Source organism: Petromyzon marinus, chromosome 9 (genome assembly GCF_048934315.1).
Source record: "Petromyzon marinus isolate PM22_M1 ecotype Great Lakes invasive population chromosome 9, UKy_Petmar_22M1.pri1.0, whole genome shotgun sequence".
Lineage (NCBI taxonomy): Eukaryota > Metazoa > Chordata > Hyperoartia > Petromyzontiformes > Petromyzontidae > Petromyzon > Petromyzon marinus.
In genome coordinates, this window is record NC_133675.1 from 16,489,290 (window position 1) to 16,514,575 (window position 25,286).

General features: G+C 47.5%; 1 protein-coding gene across 9 annotated transcripts in view; it reads right to left on the bottom strand.

The window, feature by feature from the left end:
- The window catches only part of LOC116940440 (exocyst complex component 6B-like), a 105,303-nt gene that overhangs the window by 75,637 nt on the left and 4,380 nt on the right, over nt 1-25,286 (bottom strand). For all 9 annotated transcript variants that reach the window (XM_076065961.1, XM_076065960.1, XM_076065955.1 and 6 more), the window contains exons 2-6: nt 21,015-21,180; nt 19,160-19,207; nt 17,815-17,905; nt 16,106-16,151; nt 9,743-9,944 (exon numbers count right to left, since the gene is read on the bottom strand). In XM_076065961.1, the coding sequence (XP_075922076.1) occupies nt 9,743-9,944; nt 16,106-16,151; nt 17,815-17,905; nt 19,160-19,207; nt 21,015-21,180 (553 nt within the window). The remainder of the gene's footprint in view (nt 1-9,742; nt 9,945-16,105; nt 16,152-17,814; nt 17,906-19,159; nt 19,208-21,014; nt 21,181-25,286) is intronic.

The window sequence follows — 25,286 nt, forward strand, 5'->3', positions numbered from 1 at the left end:
TAACACACTGAGACGTCTCTGTTAACACACTGAGACGTCTCTGTTAACACACTGAGATGCCTCTGTTAACACACTGAGATGCCTCTGTTAACACACTGAGACGTCTCTGTTAACACACTGAGATGTCTCTGTTAACACACTGAGACGTCTCTGTCAACACACTGAGACGTCTCTGTTAACACACTGAGATGTCTCTGTTAACACACTGAGATGCCTCTTAACACACTGAGACGTCTCTGTTAACACAGTGAGACGTCTCTGTTAACACACTGAGATGTCTCTCTTAACACACTGAGACGTCTCTGTTAACACACTGAGATGTCTCTCTTAACACACTGAGACGTCTCTGTTAACACACTGAGACGTCTCTGTTAACACACTGAGATGTCTCTGTTAACACAGTGAGATGTCTCTGTTAACACAGTGAGATGCCTCTGTTAACACACTGAGATGTCTCTGTTAACACACTGAGATGTCTCTGTTAACACACTGAGATGTCTCTGTTAACACACTGAGACGTCTCTGTTAACACACTGAGACGTCTCTGTTAACACACTGAGACGTCTCTGTTAACACACTGAGACGTCTCTGTTAACACACTGAGATGTCTCTGTTTATACACTGAGATGTCTCTGTTAACACACTGAGATGCCTCTGTTAACACACTGAGATGTCTCTGCACTGTGCAGGTGATGTGACGCTGACCTGCCCAGTCTCTGTGCTCTCCCAGCAGCGGTCACGGCTTTATAATGACGCTCACGGGGGAGCCTGGCCTACACGCACCGGGTGTGCCTTTAACTGCCATCCCATCGTTTCTCATTGCTACGAAATAAAACAACGAAGCCCTGGCTGCGAGAGGCTACGAGACTCCCTCCTGTTATTAACGGCAACTTTAACGCTGCACGCGGTAAGGACATTTGCCGGCCCCTCTCTACTTTCATGAACGAGACACACTGTGCTCCACACAGCCTGCTTGTTTCATTTAACCATTTTGGCAGCTGCTTAGGCGAACCTTCATTGCTTGAATATACCTATTACATCTTTGTAAAATAGTTTTGAATAGACTTGTATTTTCAGTAGTATTTTTTTTTCCAGAGTAAGGTATAATAGTATAGTGCTGTCAGTTACATTTAAAGAAGTTCAACATTCGTATACTATACTTATTAATCTGTGCTTTTAAATCCGCTGTAATCACAAGGTTTCATCTTGTGAAAATGTAAAGGTGGGGCCCTGAAATTTCTCGCTAATGCCATTGCTGACGGAAGAGCCTCGACTGGTGGATATTTGGCCTACTCTTCCCACGTCGACCACCCGTGTTGGAAGTGGAAGGCGTGAGAAGATATTTGGCCACCTCACGTGAGCTGCTGATCAACGTCTCCCGTTGTGTCGGAGTCATTTCGTTCTGTTTTCTACATCTAAAGTCAGAAGCAGAATCTTTATTTAGACTGGAGAAGGAATCTGATGAGCAACAAAGCTCTTTTCACAGATGTCCAGTAGGTGCACGGGGTCAGAACGCCACAACGACAAACAATGAAAAAATCGTTTACAGTTGCAATGGAACTCCTTAGGCAGGTGGCAAAGGAGGCAGGATAAGAGTGTGAAAAACGCAAAGCTGGTACCACGGAGATCTTAGATTATAATCTGGACAGCCACCTAAAATTACATCAGGTTCTTAAGCGTAGTGAGTGCATGGTCTCAGCCAGTTCACCAAAGAATGAGTGAAAAACGCGTCATATGATTTACGTTTTGTTTAACCAATATTGGATCGCCCTATTCTGACATGTATTTTTAGGGTTTTAAATATAAAATTTGATCTTTCACTCAAGTCAACTCAAGGCATTTTTTGAAATACTCACATGTGCAATGAATATTCTGACCATTCTGTACATGCGTGCATTTTCTCAGTGTTCTCCATTTTCCTCCCACATGCTAAACACTCAGACATGGAATTGGCCAAATATCCCAATGCATTACCTTTCTAAAAAAAAGGGGGAGGGGTCTTAAGACTCAGTGAGGAATTCCGGGGTAAAAAATTGGCATCAATTATTGCCATTAAATGTGGTGCTGGTATTCAAGTGTGTAGTGGCATAGAGGTTGAAGCTAACAACCTCCATTTGTTCCTGACCTCGAATACCCCAATTTGAAATATATATATCTGATCCTGAACTAAGCCCGTTCTGGGTCAGTTCAGAATAAAATATATATTTATTTGGTGTGATGTGTAAACATCAATACTTGGGAGTCAAGATAAAGAATTCATTCCTGCTAAATGCGTATGACTGATGCTGGCCTTGATTGGTGCTCTCTAGCTCGTGTGTGTGTGCGTGCTTGTGTGTGCGTGTGTGTGCGTGCGTGTGTGTACGTGCGTGCGTGTGCGTGTGTGTGCGTGCGTGTGTGTGCGTGCGTGTGTGCAGGCATAACACGGCCATGCACAGGGCCACGCTCCCCGCCAGGCCCAACGCCACGCCAACGTCAACAATGGGGCATTCACGCAGCCGGGCGTCGCGGGCGCGTTTACTTTTAGCGCGCGCCGCCCGCCTCCTCCTCCTCGCGCCGTCGACCAGAGTGGCCCCTCGCCCTCTCCCCGCCGTATCGAATACCCTCCACAAACTCCTGCGGGTTGAGACGCGGGTGGCGAGCTTATCGCACCGGCGGGCGGCCGCGTGGCTTGGGAGCCCGGCACGCCGCGCCCCACGGGAGTCGGGTTCACGGACGTTTGGGGTCAAACGGGAGTAGGGTTCACCGAAGTTCGGGGTCAAGCGGGAGTTGGGTTCACCGAAGTTCGGGGTGAAGCGGGAGTCGGGTTCACCGAAGTTTGGGTCGAACGGGAGTCGGGTTCACAGACGTTCGGGGTCAAACGGGAGTTGGGTTCACCGACGTTCGGGGTCAAACGGGAGTTGGGTTCACCGAAGTTCGGGGTCAAGCGGGAGTCGGGTTCACCGACGTTCGGGGTCAAACGGGAGTCGGGTTCACCGACGTTCGGGGTCAAACGGGAGTTGGGTTCACCGACGTTCGGGGTCAAACGGGAGTTGGGTTCACCGAAGTTTGGGTCAAACGGGAGTTGGGTTCACCGACGTTCGGGGTCAAACGGGAGTTGGGTTCACCGACGTTCGGGGTCAAACGGGAGTCGGGTTCACCGACGTTCGGGGTCAAACGGGAGTCGGGTTCACCGACGTTCGGGGTCAAACGGGAGTCGGGTTCACCGACGTTCGGGGTCAAGCGGGAGTCGGCGTGACGGCGTTGACTGGCTGAAGGCGTGTGGGCAATGTGGTCCCCCACCACGGAGCCCGTTTGCAAAGATTGGACGATTTGATTCACGCCACCTTCTAGTAACCTTCACAGAGAATGCATAAAGCAGCATGCTGTCTGTTACAAAGTGAGTGTTCATACTCTGCAGCATCTTCATTCGCAACAGCGCAGCATTTTCTTTTTTACAAGTTGTCATAGCCCAAATCCCAAGTTTTAAAGTTACTCACATCTCTTCTGGAAAAAGTTAAACTGTAATCCTTGTCCTCGTGTGATGCCTGGCCTCCCTCGTGACAGAGATAATGAACCCCGTCGCGAGCTCCTGCCAGCCGAAATGAGCAGAAACAACGACTCCTCACACGAGTACCCAAGTCACACTGTGCCGCATTCCCTTAAAACATTCCGAAAACTAATTTTCACAAATCAGATTTTAGGTGTTAACAGAATCGTGTCATAAATTTATCCAATTAACGAAAGTTACACATTTTGGCCGACGTATGATGGAATTTTTCTCACTTTTATTTTAAATGAGGCCTCCTTTTTGTACGAGACACGTTTTCTTAAAAATAACAACGGTGAAACTGCTTATTGTGGCAGGCAAGTGATTCCTACTCAGGCGGTGCTCATCTCCCGTTTGAAACCCTGAGCCAGTGGTGGGACATTCCGCATTCCTATGACGGGGTTGAGTACATCAATTTTTGGAATGTTCTACTATATTAGCAATCACTTGACGATTTGTGCCACATTTTAACTGTCCAGGTCTCGTAGAATACCTTAAAAAATTAGATCAGCTACTCACTTTGTCGTGATCGTCTATGTGCCATTGTATTATAATTCGAGAAAGGGGCATAGTTAATACGACACCACACTATGACCCCTGCAATCCATTTCACCGTGTACATCACCATATGGACAATAACAGCACTGGGCTGTGACCATACCCCCCACCCCCCACCATGTGGCAGGTGGGCCCCACTCGAGTTCTCACTCACAGCGCTATCCCAATCGTCTTTAAACAGAATGAGGAGCAGGATCTTTGTCATCTTGTTGCTTGTTAGCCCACGCGTGCCTGCGTGCGTGTGTGCGCGACACGTGGCACTTCCAATGTCTGTGTTGCTTTGTGTGGCTGTGTGCGCGCCGTGTAACGTCGCAACGCCCGCGTCAGACGCCCGAGCGCGGCGAGAGGAACCTTCCTCAACGCCGAGGGACTGGGTTTTGTATTTTTATAAACCTACGTGAAATTTAATTACGCCGCACTGTTACGCTAAGAAATTAAAGAAAGTTGCTGCAACGTGCACTGGAGTATGCCGTAGTCGGCAAAAAGGTGGGAGGGGGGGGGGGATCTCTGGCATGGGTGCACGAAATCATTTCACTTGAAATAATTTCGGTTTTCCATTCCCCCTTTTCTTTGGAATCGAGTTTTGAACTTTTCACCATTACAAGTTTAATGGCCTAGAGAAAACAGCCATTACTGTGTTTGTCCCCTCCCCCCCGCCCCGAGCCACGCTCGGCGGCGCACTGACCCCCGCGCTCGCACAAAAACCTCGGCCGAACCCGCCCGCCCGTCCATCGCGGGGACCTTTACATCGTAAATGAGTTTTAATGTGAGCAGCTGCGCGTTCCCTTCGTGTAACATTTAGACGTGGCGCGGCACGGGAAGTGCGGCTTGCGGGTCCGTGAAACGACGTCGTGTGCTCAGAGGTCAAGTGATTTATCGTGTCATGCGTTGTTGTCATCTGCGCTACGATGTGTTTTTTTCTGTGTGTCCGCCAAGTACATTTTGATCACGGAAACAAACATTCCCATAGTGTGTGTGTGTGTGTCACACGAGCTGCTCGTCGGAGGAAACTGTAGGATGCAGAGGAACTAGACTCCCGAAGTCAAATAACACAAACCCCGCAAACAGACCAGCAGTGGCATTGCTCACCTGGTGCCGGGGGGGGGGGGGGGTGCTTCATGTACACAGGATCCAACGTTTATGGACTAAACGTAAGTTACAACTTGTTGAGAATGGGTTGTGGTACATAAAATATCCATTTCACAGTGGCTTGCAATGCATTGCCAGATTTCCCCATTAAGCTAAGATTCATTGGTAACGTCCCCTCCTGATAATACACCTAACCATACAACCCTGCGTTATTAACCTACTGCTTTGTATAGCTCCACTACGAGTCGTTCCGTAAGCAGGTCTTGTGATCCAATGATATTGTGAACGAGAGGAAGGGATCTTGTGGGTGTTATTGGCGCTGCGCCAGGGAGAGTATCATCCAAACGTGTGCCACGTGGTAATTAAAGATGGGGCTCCTGCACCACCACCAGCGCATCGGTAGGAATTGAGAATGTGGAGGCAGTAGGAGGCTGAGAGGAGGTCGAAATACTTAGGGGCCGACCATAAATGACGTCACGTGATTTTGGACGATTTTTGACCGCCCCCCCCAAAAAAGAAAATGCTTCAAATCGCAACTATTGTCATTGTAGTGCGTATTTAATGTGCCGCTACACTCAGATGTTGCATTTATTAAAAAGTCTATTTGATTAAGTAGAACGTGTTGTCTATATTTATTTAAAGTTGCGCATTTTTACGTGACGTCACATTTCTCAACCCCCCCCCCCCCGTCACACATCGTCGCAAATGTCTGACCCCTCCTAGGTACGTGACGTCATTTATGGACGGCCCCTTATTGCAACAGCAGCGTGGTTTCTTAACAGCCTACTTTAGGAAAGTAGAGTGGTTAGCGTCTATGTTTAAGAGAAAGGCGGCTTCCGGAATGTTGAATTCGATGCATAATAAATGTCCTATGAACTTGAAGCGGCTTGGAATTCTGAAATAGAATGTGGTGGGAAAACACTGGAGGTGTGATCAGTTAGAGGGGAGGTTGTGATGGGTGGGGGCATATGTAGGACATATGGGGTCAGAGGTCACTGAGTGGACACTCAGGGGTCACTGTCACCTGCACTGAGTGGACACTCAGGGTCACTGTCACCAGCACTGACTGAGTGGACACTCAGGGATCACTGTCACCTGCACTAACTGAGTGGAAACTCAGGGTCACTGTCACCAGCACTGACTGAGTGGACACTCAGGGTCACTGTCACCAGCACTGAGTGGACACTCAGGGTCACTGTCACCAGCACTGAGTGAGTGGACACTCAGGGTCACTGTCACCAGCACTGACTGAGTGGACACTCAGGGTCACTGTCACCAGCACTGACTGAGTGGACACTCAGGGGTCACTGTCACCAGCACTGACTGAGTGGACACTCAGGGTCAGTGTCACCAGCACTGACTGAGTGGACACTCAGGGTCACTGTCACCAGCACTGACTGCGTGGACACTCAGGGGTCACTGTCACCAGCACTGACTGAGTGGACACTCAGGGTCACTGTCACCTGCACTGACTGAGTGGACACTCAGGGGTCACTGTCACCAGCACTGACTGAGTGGACACTCAGGGTCACTGTCACCTGCACTGACTGAGTGGACACTCAGGGTCAGTGTCACCAGCACTGACTGAGTGGACACTCAGGGTCACTGTCACCAGCACTGAGTGGACACTCAGGGTCACTGTCACCAGCACTGACTGAGTGGACACTCAGGGTCACTGTCACCAGCACTGACTGAGTGGACACTCAGGGTCACTGTCACTAGCACTGACTGAGTGGACACTCAGGGTCACTGTCATCAGCACTGACTGAGTGGACACTCAGGAGTCACTGTCACCTGCACTGACTGAGTGGACACTCAGGGTCACTGTCACCAGCACTGACTGAGTGGACACTCAGGGTCACTGTCACCAGCACTGAGTGGACACTCAGGGGTCACTGTCACCTGCACTGACTGAGTGGACACTCAGGGTCACTGTCACCAGCACTGAGTGGACACTCAGGGTCACTGTCACCTGCACTGAGTGAGTGGACACTCAGGGATCACTGTCACCAGCACTGAGTGGACACTCAGGGGTCACTGTCACCACCACTGAGTGGACACTCAGGGGTCACTGTCACCAGCACTGACTGAGTGGACACTCAGGGTCACTGTCACCTGCACTGAGTGGACACTCAGGGGTCACTGTCACCAGCACTGACTGAGTGGACACTCAGGGTCACTGTCACCTGCACTGACTGAGTGGACACTCAGGGTCAGTGTCACCAGCATTGACTGAGTGGACACTCAGGGGTCACTTTCACCAGCACTGAGTGGACACTCAGGGTCACTGTCACCAGCACTGACTGAGTGGACACTCAGGGATTGGTTACCAAGGGGAAGACCTTAAGCTCGATGGTGGATACGACGTAAATGCATGCATAGCCTTATACGTCCGTGGACAACCTGTAGTGCGAGGGTTTTAACCCATGTTACACATGTGTGTATGTATGTTGAACCTCTTTCGCACCGTACGTAGCCAAACGTGCTAATCGGAGGTGCGGGAAAGATAATTTACTTGCATCCAGCGCATAATACTCGTCTGCAGGTTATGCAATGCTGCACATTACCTACATTGTGTGCGTGACATGAACGTTAAAATAAAGTCTTCACATCACAATATTGTGAGCCGCTGGACTTTTTGTTCAGCTGTGCCTAAATCTATATGAGGTAAGGTGAATATAACTGTAAATGTTATTTTGTTCGCAATGCTGCAGACACACAACATTTGTACATGTGTGATGGTATTATCTGTGAGTTTGCACACAGAGACAGACTTCCTGTCCTTTGTAAATTTGCTGGTAACAAGAATGTCAGGTTGCAATACGATGACCAAAGGCACAACAGAAGTCCTGCCGTAAAGTGAGTTGTCGCTGACTGCATTAATTACTCATTTATAATCTGACGCGAGAGAGTGCTAAGAGTGTGGTGGGTATCTTTGACCGAGGTTTACTCTGTTGGAATAACATACAATAATTTACGTTATTTGATCGGATGAAGGGTTCGTCTTGACTGGCCGTCCCCAATAATAAAAATAAGTGCGAGCAACCAAGGCAGTTCCCAAAGCGGTTCGACAAACGAAGGACACAACCATTGATGGATAGGGAGCCAAGCAAGGGAATGTGCACCAGCGGGCGGTTAAAGGGGAAATGGAGCAATGAATGTAGGGCACACGTGTGGAGTGAGATGGATTACCGCTGCAAACGAGTATAGGTGCTCGGATAATAATAGTAATAATAAGAACATATTTTCTATAGTCTCATTCATGCAAACTGCATCCCAAACAGATGAACAAAGAAGGCATTCTTCGTGTGGTGAAATGAGAATGGTCAATATTGATGATGACAACCAAAATAAAACTCGTGTCCATCATTTGGGGGCATCCTAGAGGCTGCAATAATGACAACTATCCCAGCACGGGCCGTGACCTGGACTCTGTGCGCCAATGGGCCATTGCTCGCTCCTAATGGGCTCCCTCTCTGCTCCACTAAGGCCAGCTCACCCGTACAAGCGAGGTGAATTGTGAAGTCCACGTGAATGCACACAGGCAGACAAGCGCGCGCACACACACACACACGCGCGCGCACAATCAGCACTGGCATGGTGAGTGGAAGGACGACGCAAAGAGCGCTGGGCACGTTCTGCGTGCGAGTACAGTGCAGCAGTTTCCTCTGCAAAAGTCAAAGAAGTCGCGTGCTCTGATTTCGCCCGCACAATACAAAAACACTCTAAATGTATTTCATTTTACTCGGTGATAAAATGTGTTGGTACGGGAGGTAAAGGGAAGAGGAACCAAACGCAGGCATTGACCCTGAGCCCTTAAAACGCGAAGGGCTCCTTGGTTCGGCTCGGTGGGAGTTGAGCATTGACACAGAACTCGAAATATGGTAGAGGTGCCCTATGTATGTTGAACTTCTTCGTACCGTATGTAGCCAACCGTGCTAATCGGAGGTGTGGGGGGAGGACAACATACTGACTCTGATCCTTAGGAATTAACAATCAACCATAAACATCCTATCGGTAGCTTTAGTTCTGAGCTATTTGGAGTATCCCTCTCGGTACAACTGCGAAAGGTGAATGAGACTCCAGCTACAGTTAAATAAAAACATACCTTCTGAGAACACTCCCTCAAACCTTAATAATAACTTGTTTTATTTTCAAATGCCTCATCTGAAACAGTTGAAAGGGCACTCCCAGCGACAGCTGTCCCCGTGCGGCACAGGGTGACTCAGCACTTGGCCTGCAAGCGGACATGAGTCTGCCAGCAGGAGGCGATGATTGCGTCTGCGTGCAATCCCAAATTACTTATTTGTGGGTCATTTTTAACAATTTGAAAAATTTGGGCGCCGTCACGTGATGACCTCGTCATTCGAATGGCATCAGGGGATCTTTAAAATCCACTGTGAAGCAGAGGGGCGCGTAACTTATAGTTACCGCGCACGCAACGATGACCAGGGTGGCCTGGCGCGTCCGAACCGCCAACTTCGGCAACGAGCCGCGAACGCACGGACCGCAGCGGGGCCGCGGCGTCGCCCCCCCCCCCCCAGCCCCCAACAGCCGAGCGACGTCCACCTGCACGGTGGCGGCCTCCCCCAGCGCCTCGGCCTGCTCCTGCGCACGCTCCAAGAAGTCGCGGAGGCGCGCGGCCGCGTGCCCGCGCACGGTGCCCCGCAACGCGGCCGCCCCGTCCCGCACGGCGGCGCAGAAGCGGTAGCGCGGCAGGGCGGGCAGGCAGCTCTCCAGCTGCTGCAGCGTGCGCAGGGCCGGGTAGAACCTGCGCGCAGCGCGCCACGGTCGCACGGTCACACGGCTGCCCCGGATCACTCGGTCGCAAAGTCACACAATCACACAGCCACGCGGTCACACGGGCTGCCCCCAGTCACACAGCCACGCGGTCACACGGGCTGCCCCCAGTCACATTGTCACGTGGTCACACGGGCTGCCCCCAGTCACATTGTCACGTGGTCACACGGGCTGCCCCCAGTCACATTGTCACGTGGTCAAACGGGCTGCCACCAGTCACATTGCCACGTGGTCAAACGGGCTGCCCCCAGTCACACAGCCACGCGGTCACACGGGCTGCCCCCAGTCACATTGTCACGTGGTCACACGGGCTGCCCCCAGTCACACAGCCACGCGGTCACACGGGCTGCCCCCAGTCACACAGCCACGTGGTCACACGGGCTGCCACCAGTCACATTGCCACGCGGTCACGCGGGCTGCCCCCAGTCACATTGTCACGCGGTCACACGGGCTGCCCCCAGTTACACAGCCATGCGGTCACGCGGGCTGCCCCCAGTCACATTGTCACGCGGTCACGCGGGCTGCCGCGACGCACAAACGCACCACGTGCAGTGGTGGTGCTGGCTCGCTAGGAGGGTTCCTCGCGAGAGATGTAGACGAGAGACGAGTTGGATGAGAGAAGTGGATACATACAGTGAGGGAAAAAAAGTATTTGATCCCCTGCTGATTTTGCACGTTTGCCCACTGACAAAGAAATGATCAGTCTATAATTTTAATGGTAGGTTTATTTGAACAGTGAGAGACAGAATGACAACAAAAAAATCCAGAGAAACGCATGTCAAAAATGTAATAAATTGAATTGATCTGTATAAAATAGGGCTGAGATATACTGCTTGGATTATTTGAATGTTCATTGGGCTTGGTTCATTTAGGTGTTTTCTTTCACGATCATTAGGATTTGAATTTGAGCTAATATTTGGTTCAACCCTCTTTTTGTCATGAATCCAAGGCACTTGGGACCGCTTGGAGCCCTGGCGAATGTCGTAGTGCAGGTCTGTACCAAACTCCGTAGGCCTCAGGGTGGAGTTGTTTGATCAGGCACAGATGATGACGGTGACAGTATGCACGCGAGTGTTTTCCCCTCATATGCAAGCGTTGTCTTCAAGAGTCACGTTTTTCCAATCAGGTTGAGACTTGAAACTAAATGAGACTTTCCTGGTAAAATAAAAATAATGTGGATTTCGTGAAGAGGTGGCTGGCTGGTGCAGTGAGATCATTTTGCCTAACCTTATGTACTAATTAAATGAGCCAACATAATGAGATGATAGTGTGACTCCAAGAAGACATCTGTGAGTAAACCAGCTCATTGGTGACACTATGGAAAAAAATAACACCTATTTATAAATACTGTATGAATGCCCTTCTAATTCCCTTAGTCGTGACAATGGGTGCTTGTGACATGTGCTGTCAGTATTTACACTGCCTAAAGCTCAAATTCGTAAAGGTGCAAATTGGTTGATTTCCATATACTGTACAGTACAATGCTTAGGGAAGTCAAGTTTAAAAAAGTAGCATGCTTCCAAATGTCCTGTCCAGGCATTGTCTAAGGGACCCCTATGTAATGGGAAAGAAAATAACATTTCTAGAGAACTTAGAAGCTCTGCAATATCTCAGGAGATGAAATGCTCGGCTCTTAATAGGACGCCGAGATAAGGGAAGGCTTAGGAATTCCTAGACACAAAGGAGACATTCGTGGTTAGTTCTCCGCTGCGGTGTCGATGCACACCCACAGGCAGAGATCTCCAAATGACCTTTCCATCCTCTGCTAAGAAGCGAGGCCACACCTCACACGCAGCAGCAGCGTGCCGTGCCAATGCATCACGAGAAAGCTTCAACAGTCACAGGCAAAGTATCCACTCAAGCCACTGCAGCAGTGAATTGGGGCGGCGCGTGGCTGGATACTCTGGCGTAGGCAGCCGCTGCGAGTCCACCGTGACTAATATGTGGCTGCGCCGTAGCAGGGAGTGGAAGGGCGTGGGGCTTGGTGGATGTGGGAGAAAGAGGGAAGACGTGGAGGGGGGGGGGGTGCCGATGGGGGTTCATGTTTCAGGTTGTAGTCGACGTCCAAAGCAAACAGGCAGAGGGGAACGCTGCGGTGGCGCTGGGACTTGAGACGTCTCGGCTGCACCTGGCCACGCCGCTCACCGCCAGGGCCGCATTTCTCACGCGCCGAGCGGCAGCGCCAATCCACCGGGAGACCAAAATACTTTAACGACATTTTGTTCATTCTTTCCTGCAATTTTGGAAATTATGCAACGCAAACTCTTCGCACGTTTGCTCGAATTAAAATCTTCCAAAGGGGCGCCGCTTGCACCGTTTTCTGAAATGAATAAAGATGAATGATGAAATCTTAAAAAGCCTAGGACGTAGAACTTAACTGGTGCTTGGTTCTCCTCACGAACTGACGAGCAGCAACAAACAGCGCACCGCACAAGTGTGAAAAGTTTCTATTGAGAGCTAATGGAGGCTGTGCACTCCAGGTCTGATCAGATCCAAATCCGAATCCGATATGATTATGCTTCATGCATATTTTCTCTGATCGAATTGCTTAGTGACTATATCTGATCCTGATGACTGTTCATCATGAGAATTTAGTTATTAAATACATGATTATTAAAATAGCAAATACAATGCCATACCTCTTAAATAAACAACACGCAAGTGTAAATAACTACTTTTCAGTTTTGTATGTTTGTTGAACTTCATTCGCATCGTACGTAGCCAACCGTGCTAATCACAGGTGCGACTAAGAAGCAACGTCTCTCGTTATCTGTTTACTAAGACACTTCTTTCTAAATAAAAAGCAGATTATCTTGTCCATCTGAAATAAAGCATATGGCTGTCATAGAATTTAAGAAAAGAGTCATTCAAAGTCTCCCTCCACTTGCATGAAACAAATGGAAACAGAACTTGGCGCTGGAGACCACGTGATCTCACGTGGGAACGGAGTGGGCTACAGAAGGCTGTTTTCTCAATTTATTTAGTCCAAAGTCAACCAGTGTAGGCCACACCACGTACCACTGCCCTGCTCTGCACAAATATGAAAAAAGTAGAATAAGTAGAGAAGTCGACGACAGACCAACTGCCCACACAGCCAATTGCTCATTCGCGAGGTGGACACTTCTGTCACAACATGCACGGCAATTTGCTAAACTGGTTATGATTTACAGACGGTTAAACCAAACTGATGGGATGGGGGAATGCCAGTGGCACGGCGGTCAGCGCACTTTGCTACGGACCTGGGAAACTGTCGGTTTTTTAAATCAATGTTATTCAACCAACTTAGGTTCAAAGTTTATTTCTAGCGGAGTCATTGAATTTAGGTATCGATCACCCAGATGAGATGCGAATTATTATTTTTTTGTCCCAAAAAAATGCACACGTCAACAACACTATATAATCGGCGACGTTCCAGGCATTGGCCCTTTGTCATAGCCACAAAAGCATCAAAGTGAAGGTTCTCAACGGCGCTGCTTCAGTACTCCGACGTGGGCATCAGTCCCCTTGCCTCAGCCACCCACGGCTCCTCTCATCCCCATGCTATGTGGGCCTATTTGACCACCAACGTTCACTTCATGAAGTAAACAAACATCTACACTCGTGGGAGTTATTTGCGAAAGATCATATCAATCAAGCGATCGTGGATTAAACTCTAAAATACATGAATGCATTCAACTCGTATCCTACAGATCTCTTTCTGCTTCTATCCTCGCGCCGCTCGACTTGGGAATTCGCTCTCCCATCGTCTCCTTTGCCCCCAAGCCTTCACAGCCATGCTCAATGTAAGAAACGCGTTAAAACTCTGCGTCTATGACAGCTCTGGCGGTGCTAGTTGTTATCGCTGGCCACTTGACGTTAAGGAGCCTTTGGGCTCTGCCCAGCCGCAATGTGTTAAAGACAGAAACAATCAAACGCGCCTCGTCGCTGTCCCCACCTGATAGTCACGACAAGCCACAGGTTCTCAGACAGGAGGGGATCACAGGCCGGTGCAATGCAAGTCACGCTTCAACGTTGTAAGTACGTTAAAGTAACGTCAGGTAACTTAGCGCTCGCGTCCATGACCGAACGCAATGATCATCATGACCCTTGAAAGTCTCCTGCCTCTGTCACTGAATCCACAGAATGGGAAGGTAAATCACCAATGATAGATATAGTCGGTGTTTTTTTGTTGGTAGAAAAATCACGAAACAAGTGATTACATTTATTTTCTAAATACAATTGAATAGTTTCAATGTTTCAAAACAATAAGCGAACAAATGTAATATTTTTATTTAAATTCTCAAACATTGTACAGAAATTCCTTATAATTCAAAACAAATATAACAAATCTGCTGTGCCCCAGCATTGAATTGTTTTCTATATATGTCTCTTCCTCACAGTTTCCACATGTTATATAAGTATACATTATTTATTACATTGAACCTCCATGCCCTTCTCCTCACGACAACAAAGCAGACTAAGTAGAGGCAAAGGAGATGCGTCATATAGCAACCAATTAAAACCGGAACCCCGTGAATTACGATGTTTATCAAATTCTAGCAGTCCCATAACAGCAGCTGCTGGCCACTAGAGGTCTGTGGCAGCTTTGGCACAGTCTAAAGACACACAAAACTATAACTCGATCTTTCAACGGCTGCCTCCATAGTCACGAGAAAAGCGAGTTCCCATCTTGCTGGCACTGCCATATCGGGCAGCTTTGCTGGGCCACGCAAACCCTCAGCACAGAAACTGGCCACACATTCAGTCCGTCGGCAACATGAAATCGGCTAGAGGCTGCCGACTGCTGGACTGCCGAGGGGATTACGAGGTCAAAAGTACAGTCGTCTATCGTCAACACTGTCAAGCAGAGGAATGCTGATTTTCTGTTCCCCTTCAAATGGGATAAATTGTGAAGAATAAAACACGCTCCGTTTTAAGGTAGGGTTAAATGGAACGACTTTTGTGCAATTATGTCCGTGTACATTATTGATATGTTTTTAATGAGGGCTGTGATAATGTAGAAATAATTGTATTTGGAACCATAACTTTTGGCATCGCTCAGAATAATTGAAAATGAGAAATGCTGAACAGCAAATCTGCAATAGGGTGAAATGGTATCACATGGGCTCCATCGCATCGTGAAAGGTAACATCTCTGAGAGGAAACGCGCAACGTCTTTAGTTATCAAAAGTGTGCAGCGATTTCATAATGAAAAGGTTTTATTGTTATGAAATTAAAGTAATGCAATGTCATTTAACATTTTCATTCATTATACTTTTTTGTAATGTCTGGATACATTTTATTTTAGATCTCGAGTAGGCCACAAGTCCGTATCTGGTTGGAGCAGCCGTTTTGATTTCGTTATCTTTACAACAGGGGATAAGGGAATAGGCTCTCTGGCCAAGACTATTTAAGTTGCTTAAATGTTCCATTGTGATGAGCTATGACAGTTAAATAATGTGAAATTATTTTGCAAACTAGAAGCAAAAAACTAAACTGCACTGTGTTTTAATGCTAATTTAGCGAAGTATTATTAGGGCTAGAATTAGAGCCATATCAGTGATAAGTCAACTATGACTGGTGATAAAAGCCAAGTCAAAATGTTCCTATGCTTATGAGGGTATTGGCAGTCTAATTTCAAGTGACTCCGAGCTCGAGAGAAAGATGTTCCACAGACATAGCGCTGAGACCAGACCATCCAGAGGAGATACGTCACTGCTTCACATGGCACACACCTTTATAGACCCAATAAGCTAAGTCAGGCAGAGATGTAACAATCTCGTAACTGGCAACGTGACACGCGTCTGCGGCATCACAACTACAGCTAACGGAAATTACGTTACAGCTTAATCATATACATAGCAGTCAATCCCTTATCAGTGCCCTACCTTAGTACACACCAATTCAGACCTTATTGGTCACCCCATGCCCCTTATAAATCTCAATGCTCATCCTACAAAGTCCCATCACAAGGGAGAAACACAAACAAATAGACACAATGTGTTTGCCCGTATTGAAACGGCTGTACGCAGTATGGACCTGAAAACTCAATCTCCCTGTACAAGAATTCGGGTAAACCGTATGGGTTGACAGGTATACGTATCTTTTTTTTACATGATAGCAGGGGTGTGTAAATGTCATGGTATAACGTACCTCTTTGCTTCCATCTGTTGCTGCAGCTTGGCATAGGTCTCCAGCACTGCACGAACAATACAGTGAAGTGTGTTAATGAGGCCCTGTCGCCTACATATTGGCCGCAAATGTTACATGTGACCGTGTATTCTTGCAGCGACACTCATCAGACGGTGCAGTTGTATTCTTGGTTCTTTCGGTGAAGTCACGTAGAAGGGAAACAATAAAATAATAAAAATATAAAACAATAAAATTCTCACGACGTTTCGACTGCAACACAAGCAATCATCATCAGGTGTGAAAACCACAACAAGAAAATTTGAAATTTTATTGTTGTGACTTTTTACCGAAAGAACCAAGAATATGATCCCTGCAGTAACGAAAGCTTTAAATCAAAAGATGGTGCAGTTGTTTGGGAACCCACACAACTAAGTGTAAAAGGTAAACATAGCAATGCAGCTGTATTAAAAGCGATATAAATAAAAATTGTAATTGTATACAATGTCATCATAATTTAATGAAAATACTTCAGACAAGCCTGTGCTTGCGACATAGAGAACAGCGCCCTCTCGTTTGTCATCGCAAGCGAGGAGGCAAAGTGCGACATGAGGCCCTTCTTTTAGTAATCCTACAACAAATAGTCAATCTATTGTATCTACATTTGTTTTTACACATTTCAATGCATATTGTGTAGTGGAAGGCTGTGTGAGAGAGGTACAGATTGACACAGGTATACTCTACCGCAGAGAACGGCCGCACAGGTGGAGGTGCAACGTGACATGTGGCACTGTGCTAGTGTGTGGCGCTGCAGGTGCTGTGTGATGCATTGCTGCTGTGCCGTAGGGCTTGGAGATTGACGGGCGCTGTGTGGCACGGTGCGCCGTGTGGCACGGTGGGCTGTGTGGCACGGTTGGTTGGCTGTGTGGCACGGTGGGTTGTGTGGCACGATTGTTTGGCTGTGTGGCACGGTGGGCTGTGTGGCACGGTGCGCCGTGTGGCACGGTGGGCTGTGTGGCACGGTTGGTTGGCTGTGTGGCACGATTGGTTGGCTGTGTGGCACAGTTGGTTGGCTGTGTGGCACGGTTGGTTGGCTGTGTGACACGGTGGGCTGTGTGGCACGGTGGGCTATGTGGCACGGTGGGTTGTGTGGCATGGTGGGTTGGCTGTGTGGCACGGTGGGTTGTGTGGCATGGTGGCTTGGCTGTGTGGCACGGTGGGTTGTGTGGCATGGTGGCTTGGCTGTGTGGCACGGTGGGTTGTGTGGCATGGTGGGCTGTGTGGCACGGTGCGGTGTGTGGCACGGTGAGCTGTGTGGCACGGTGCGGTGTGTGGCACGGTTGTCTGTGTAGCACGGTGCGGTGTGTGGCACGGTGCGGTGTGTGGCACGGTTGGCTGTGTGGCACGGTGGGTTGTGTGGCACTGTTGGCTGTGTGGCACGGTGTGTGGCACGGTGCGGTGTGTGGCACGGTTGGCTGTGTGGCACGGTGGGTTGTGTGGCACGGTTGGCTGTGTGGCACGGTGGGCTGTGTGGCACGGTGCGGTGTGTGGCAAGGTTGTCTGTGTGGCACGGTGCGGTGTGTGGCACGGTGGGTTGTGTGGCACGGTTGGCTGTGTGGCACGGTGGGCTGTGTGGCACGGTGCGGTGTGTGGCAAGGTTGTCTGTGTGGCACGGTGCGGTGTGTGGCACGGTGCGGTGTGTGGCACTGTTGGCTGTGTGGCACGGTGGGCACCTGGCAGGCAGGCCGCGAGCTGCTCCAGAGTGCGCAAGACGTTTCTCTGCTGCCGGCGAGTGCGCACCAGCTCCCGCTTCATGTGCACCAACTCGCACACACACGCATGGGACACACGCACGTAGTGTACACTCAACGTGTTGCTACGTGTGCTGCGTTCACATGCGAGGAATCCACCCATAACAGTTGGGCATGATGAGGACATTCGTTACAAATTTCCTACTTTGGGGTTATTCTTAACCACACAGTTTGGTGCTCTAGCATCAGTTGGAAAGTATTCAATATTACTAGAAATTAATGTATTATTGGTCCAGTTAAAATGTTGGCAAAGAAAATGTACATTAATAAGGACAAACGGACTATGGAAATCTGCAGGCCACTGCTTATATATAGATAGTACAGAATGTTCTAATTACTATTTTTTTAACATAATCCTACTGAACCAAGAGCAACCATGAGTGGGAAATAGCTTTGTCCAAAAGTTCTATAAACACTCATGAATGATGTGGCCCAAAAATCCCAAAATAGATCCACAGAGCTTGGGAAATATCTCGCACCGATTCTGGCTACCTTCCCACTTGTGCGTGAACCTCTGCGCCTCTGAATCACTCGCTCTCTGAGAGTGAACCAAAAAATGTGCATGTTACAAACTTGTCCACTTTTATTTGTTTGCGTCTCATTAAAATCACACCTGTGAATCCTTAACACGAGGAGCAGCTGACTCAAATATTTAAGAGATCATAATTCCTGGTTCATCTAAGCCCAACGTAATCATCTCTCCAGCGCCAGAAAAATGTGGAAAGTCAACAGTTGTGGGAAGTCAAGAGTGGTTGTGCAATAGAGATATTGGTCCCTGCCGTAGGAATATAAATTTTCCACCATGAGCTCAAGACTGTCAGTAGCTATAGACGTTACCAATGCTTGTTGAGCACAAGATGACTTATTTTTAAAACTAATATTTTAAAAAATAGATATGTACTGTCCATCTATCCATCCACCTCCCATCGCCGGTCTAATGAGAAGGTGACTGGGTCACGATGCTCGCAGCTCTGATCATGATCTCCCTTCACCTCGTCTGGTCCTCAGCCTCACGGAGCAGCTGGTTGTGATTTATGTCCATTCAGTCTGCGATATATTCTAAATGTGAACAAAGGTCTTACATTTATACAATAATGCGTTTTATAAAACAAACTACAACTTACTAATTCACCGCTCGTTACATTCGTTATCCTTCTTTGAAAAATGCATGCAGTGGAATAGACCTGACATTTTGGTGGGTGACATTAGTTGTTTGTTAAACTTTGGGTGGGTTCTGTGTGTGGGCATCACGGCAGTGAGATCTCACCTCCCGTCCTGCCTCCTGCATCTTCTGGTTGGACTCCACCACGTGGTCCTACAGTCGAGCAGACAGAGGAACAACATCCACGCACTCAGCAGCTCAGTGCATCCTCAATGAACAGATCATAAAAATATATATATATTATTCCGTACGGCCTCGTGAATAACAAATTAAAGATATATTCAAGTTTGAAAGCCACGCCAAATCGCATTTCGCACGATGTCCTTTCATGTTCAGTTGGTAGACGTGTCGAGTTGTTCCTGTAACTCGTGGTGCAGTGGTCTGGAGAAGAGCCTTAGACTTCAAGTTACTATTTCACTACATTGATGACAATAGCTCACGTTTGAGAAACGGCTCAAATGACGTGATAACAACACACGTGTACGCGGTATAGCATGTGATCGAGTAGATCGGTATGCGTGCTCAATGGCTTTGGAGCTCAGTGCTGTTTACTTTCCCAACGACAGATTGCACATGCAGTCAACAGCACATGCAGTCAACAGCACATACAGTCAACAGCACATGCAGTCAACAGCACATGCAGTCAACAGCACATACAGTCAACAGCACATGCAGCGCCGCGCACACAGTCTATCGATTATGTAAGTACTCGAAATGACGACTGCATTATATTTGACAAAAACTGTGCTTTTCAACATTACTTTAATTCATGACTTAAAGCTTTCGTGACTGCAGGAATGAATATTATTTTTGTATTTCGGTAAAACCACGGAGATAGAAAAAATAAAAAAAATATTTATACGTGGCTTTACCGAAAGACCCAAAGAATATTTTAATTCAGATGAATACCCTTTTTAACTTGTTTTTTTTTTTATCATTTTCGTCAATTACCGGATATCCAATTACATTTACCTGCTACTAGTCCCAGTGTAATATTTCCTTCATGAGGGGTTCCACAGAGAAAGGCGAAGCATCACGTGAGGAAGCAACAAGAATGTGGAAACAGAGAGCTGTTGGCTGCTATATCTCTCAAGGGTCTAGTGCCGGCTATCACGATGTGTGTGCCTCTGAGTCCTAACTGTGAATGTGAGTCCCTACCTTCTGAATGAACCCTCATATCTTGAAAAAAAATACTGCGCAAATGCCAACCCAAAATTTTAATGTATCTTTTTGGAGCAATGAATACTGAACTTCAAATAATCTTATTTGTTAAAACAGACAAAAAATCCCTGCAGTGTCTGGGCACATGCTGCCATCTGCTGGTCAACTACATGTTATAAACAACTGAGATTTCAATCTAGATTTCGGGACATTATTCAAAGTCAAGAAAGGTGATATTTAAAACGAGTAGCTTAACAGTGATTAAGAGGTGGTTTCCCGTGAGTCTAATATTAATTTGAGTGTTCACTCATTTCAGCTTAAATCGACTCTGGAACCAGCAACAAATATATCAAATGATTGATACGTGTGAAGAGATAATGTTTACCAAGCAGGCGTGTGCGCCACCTTGTGTAGGCTTAAGAAGAGATTGTGGTTTAGGTTTCCAGCGGCGCTTCCGTTTTGCCATCCTCCGGAAGTCTTTGCCCGACTTGATTTTATTCCTCTGTCGAGTGCATTCTGAAAGGATGCTTTATCGCCTCATAATGGCACTTCTAATTGAAGAAACGGATCAAATATATTTCCAAAAAATCCTAAGCAAAAAGGTAATAATTTTGCACACATTTTCTGTACCTGTTGGTTTTTTTGCACTGAACGTGGGTCTGTTTTTTTTATGATCACGATTTCTGAACGCAAACCCCCAAAGGCCGCAAAACGCCAAGCGACCAGCGACAAACGGCACCCTCGAAGGTGTAACGGCTAAGCGTCGATGCACGAGTGTGTTGGTGTGAGCGCGCTTTGCCTTCAGCTTGAGCGCGTGCGCTCGCACGCTCAACAGCTCAGTGATGCAATCCACGAAGCCCTGGTAGTGGAAGTTGCAGAGTTTCTCGATGTCGCGGTCGTGGCCCCGAATGCGGACATCCAGGCGAGACATGAGCTCCCCGCGGTGCTGGCCATCGTACACGGCCCTGCCGACACAGGGGGACACCACACCCTTACTGGGCGGAACTCACACGAACGCCACGGCGTTTGTGTTTGCAAAACGTTTAATATGCCTACTGCTTACTAATATTCAATTGGGCTTGCAGGTGCCTGCTCTAGTTTGTACTTATTAATGCGTACTAGGGGTTATGCATTACTCACGTGATTACTAATGTCTGTGTGCCGGCGCACAAATTGTTCTTATAATATTGTTATTACGGCTGCTGCAAATGCTAAGACTTGCTAGGTGAAGGAAAAGATGCAGACCTGCAATAATATTTGGCCTACTCTTCCACGCCGGCCAAACGTCTTGGAAGAGGTACTCCATGGCACGACTTAGCACGAGGAGTTTCCAATTATGAGAAATAGTTCAAATTATGGCCAGGATCAACCCAGTGGTTCTTCCTTGAGGATAAAGTAAAATAAGCACCATATCACCACTCTGTGGAAAGCGAACAACAGTTGTCCTGAAAATAAACTGGTACTCACCACGGGAATGTGTGATATCCACCAATGGTCTAGACTCTAGAGCATGCCAAACAATCATGGAATTGGAAAAACATCACTACCGAATTATTATTTTTTCCAAACGAATTTTTCTGGATACGCAAAGGGAAATACTGTTACTACTCGGCAGGATGGTAAAATGGTAGCATAACAATGGTAACATAGCAACATCGCCTCCCCCCCATTGTGAAAACCTGGCAGGACCCTCCTGATAAAGATGCTTGAGCCTCAGCGAGGCTTTCCTGGGCAAACGAACAGAATAATACAAATTATAATTATCAGTGGAGGAAAGCTCCGTCCAAGATACATTGGGCCATGGAAAGACGATGCTATCAAACATCCACGCAACATCATAACCAAACTTTTAAATGCCACATTTTATTGAATATATGTATCGGAGAACTATATTATATTTAAAAAATCATGTATATGAACACATTCCAAGACACATTTAATACAGTTTGACTTCTAATGAATAAACATAATCAACAATCACGATCATGTAGTTGGAACATTCAGTTTCGCGAATTCCGTTGCAAGACAATTCTGCGAGGAATGTGTGGCCGATTCTTTTTTCGTAGAGTATTTTGGCATGCGGGTGGGGGGATGGCGTGGGAACTGGAATATTCACAAAAACCCAACTCACAAGAGTCCAACTATCCCAACAGTCTGGCCACAGGTGGATCTCTATATCATCCAACAAGCTGACCTCCTTGTCGCTGGGTTACTCGTGTGCATCGCTCCCACAACCCGGCATGAACAAGTAGCCGTTGCTGTAACAGTGCACACAGTGCAGCGTCAATGAAGCTGTCGCTGTCCCTGGTGCTGAAGTGGTCGCGGGCACGGCCCAGTCAAGATCACAGTCTACATGGAGGCTGGGAGAGCAGAAACGCTTCCCTGACAGGGAAGGGTGAAGTTAGAAAGTGGCAGGACAAGAGTGTTACCTGAGGGCAGAGGGTGAGCACACCCACCAAGGCTCTCCAGGCAGTGGATCTATCGCACAGACTCCCAGTGCCGCCTCCGGACCTCCTTCTTTGTCATTGCTTCCACACGCTCGTCTGCCCCTCTGTCTTCTCATCCTTTATGTCCCTCTGTCTGACTGCATGTATTCGCACTTCACTCTCTCTGCCTCTGCCTACCCCCTGTCACTGTGCCAGTGCAACTGCAAGTCTACTTTTCACCGCTTCTGTGTATCTCTCTTTTGTCCGAGACTTTTGTTGTATTCCTGATGCTTTTCTTTGCTTCTCTGTTTAGGCGTGTGCAAGCTTATCTTTGTTTCTGTATCTATCTGTATCCATGGGCCCCCTGTCTGCCTATGTGTGGGTGTGCGCACCTTCTCAATTTCTGCGTGTCTTTATATATGCATGAGCATGTGTCTGTCACGGGCCTGGCTCTTCAGGGTTGCCACGTGCTATGCAGCGGAAACCACTCAGCCCAGTGTAGCTAACCCACTTTCAGTCACTGTACAGCACTGAAAAAAATATCAGCAGGACATCATGCCGTTGTACGCATTCACACAGACGAGGACGAGACCCCTTCTGAAAAAAATATCAGCAGGACATCTTGCCGTTGTACGCATTCACACAGACGAGGACGAGACCCCTTCTGAATGTGATTTACTCTTGGGACAATTGCTGTGGTTGAACACCTGGAAGGACCCTGAAGCCACCTTTGCCATCACACCGCCACTTGGTGACATGAATGATGTACAATGCAGGAGATATTAAGAGGTTCAATGAAATTTCCCCAATTCAATGGTGTCAGTGGATTCAATAATTATTTAATCAATAATATAATCAATTACATTTGTTGCTGAATGTAACGGCCCCTCGTGGCTGGAGGAGCAACGTGAACCCATTGCGTACAACATACTGGAATAAAATCTAAAACATCAATTCTCACGCACAATTCGATTCATTGTATCACGAGCTATAGAATCTCGATGAATCAACGCAGAGCTACTAAAGGTCTAACAGACTTTACATAACAGATGTGTCGAACATTTCACGGTGTATTTGCGAACAGATTGCACCCGTAGTGATGAAGAGGCCAATGCTTAAATGTGAATACATCAGGATCTACAGTGAGGGAAAAAAGTATTGGATCCCCTGCTGATTTTGCCCACTGACAAAGAAATGATCAATATGTAATTTAAATGGTAGGTTTATTTGAACAGTGAGAAACAGAATAACAACAACAAAATCCAGAAAAACGCATGTCAAAAATGTTATAAATTGATTTGCATTTTAATGAGGGAAATAAGTATTTGACCCCTCTGCAAAACATGACAGTACTTGGTGGCAAAACCCTTGTTGGCAATCACAGAAGTCAGACGTTTCTTGTAGTTGGTCACCAAGTTTGCACACATCTCAGGAGGGATTTTGTCCCATTCCTCTTTTCAGATCTTCTCCAAGTCATTAAGGTTTCGAGGCTGAAGTTTGGCAACTCGAACCTTCAGCTCCCTCCACAAAATTTTCTATGGGATTAAGGTCTGGAGACTGGCTAGGCCACTCCAGGACCTTCATGTGCTTCTTCTTGAGTCACTATTTTGTTGCCTTGGCCGTGTTTTTTGGGCCATTGTCATGCTTGAATACCCATCCACGACCCATTTTCAATGCCCTGGCTGAGGGAAGGAGGTTCTCACCCAAGATTTGACGGTACATGGCCCCGTCCATCGACCCTTTGATGCGGTGAAGTTGTCCTGTCCCCTTAGCAGAAAAAACACCCCCAAAGCATAATGTATCCACCTCCATGTTTGACGGTGGGGATGGTGTTCTTGGGGTCATAGGCAGCATTCTCCTCCTCCAAACACGGCGAGTTGAGTTGATGCCAAAGAGCTCCATTTTGGTCTCATCTGACCACAACACTTTCACCCAGTTGTCCTCTGAATCATTTAGATGTTCATTGGCAAACTTCAGACGGGCATGCATATGTGCTTTCTTGAGCAGGGGGACCTTGCGGGCGCTGCAGGATTTCAGTCCTTCACGGCGTAGTGTGCTACCAATTGTTTTCTTGGTGACTATGGTCCCAGCTGCCTTGAGATCATTGACAAGATCCTCCCGTGTAGTTCTGGGCTGATTCCTCACCGTTCTCATGATCATTGCAACTCCACGAGGTGAGATCTTGCATGGAGCCCCAGGCCGAGGGAGATTGACAGTTCTTTTGTGTTTCTTCCATTTGCGAATAATCGCACCAACTGTTGTCACCTTCTCACCAAGCTGCTTGGCAATGGTCTTGTAGCCCATTCCAGCCTTGTGTAGGTCTACATTCTTGTCTCTGACATCCTTGGAGAGCTCTTTGGTCTTGGCCATGGTGGAGAGTTTGGAATCTGATTGATTGATTGCTTCTGTGGGCAAGTGTATTTTATACAGATAACAAGCTGAGGTTAGGAGCACTCCCTTTAAGAGTGTGCTCCTAATCTCAGCTCGTTACCTATATAAAAGACACCTGGGAGCCAGACATCTTTCTGATTGAGAGGGGGTCAAATTCTTATTTCCCACATTAAAATGCAAATAAATTTATAACATTTTTGACATGCGTTTTTCTGGATTTTTTCGTTGTTATTCTGTCTCTCACTGTTCAAATA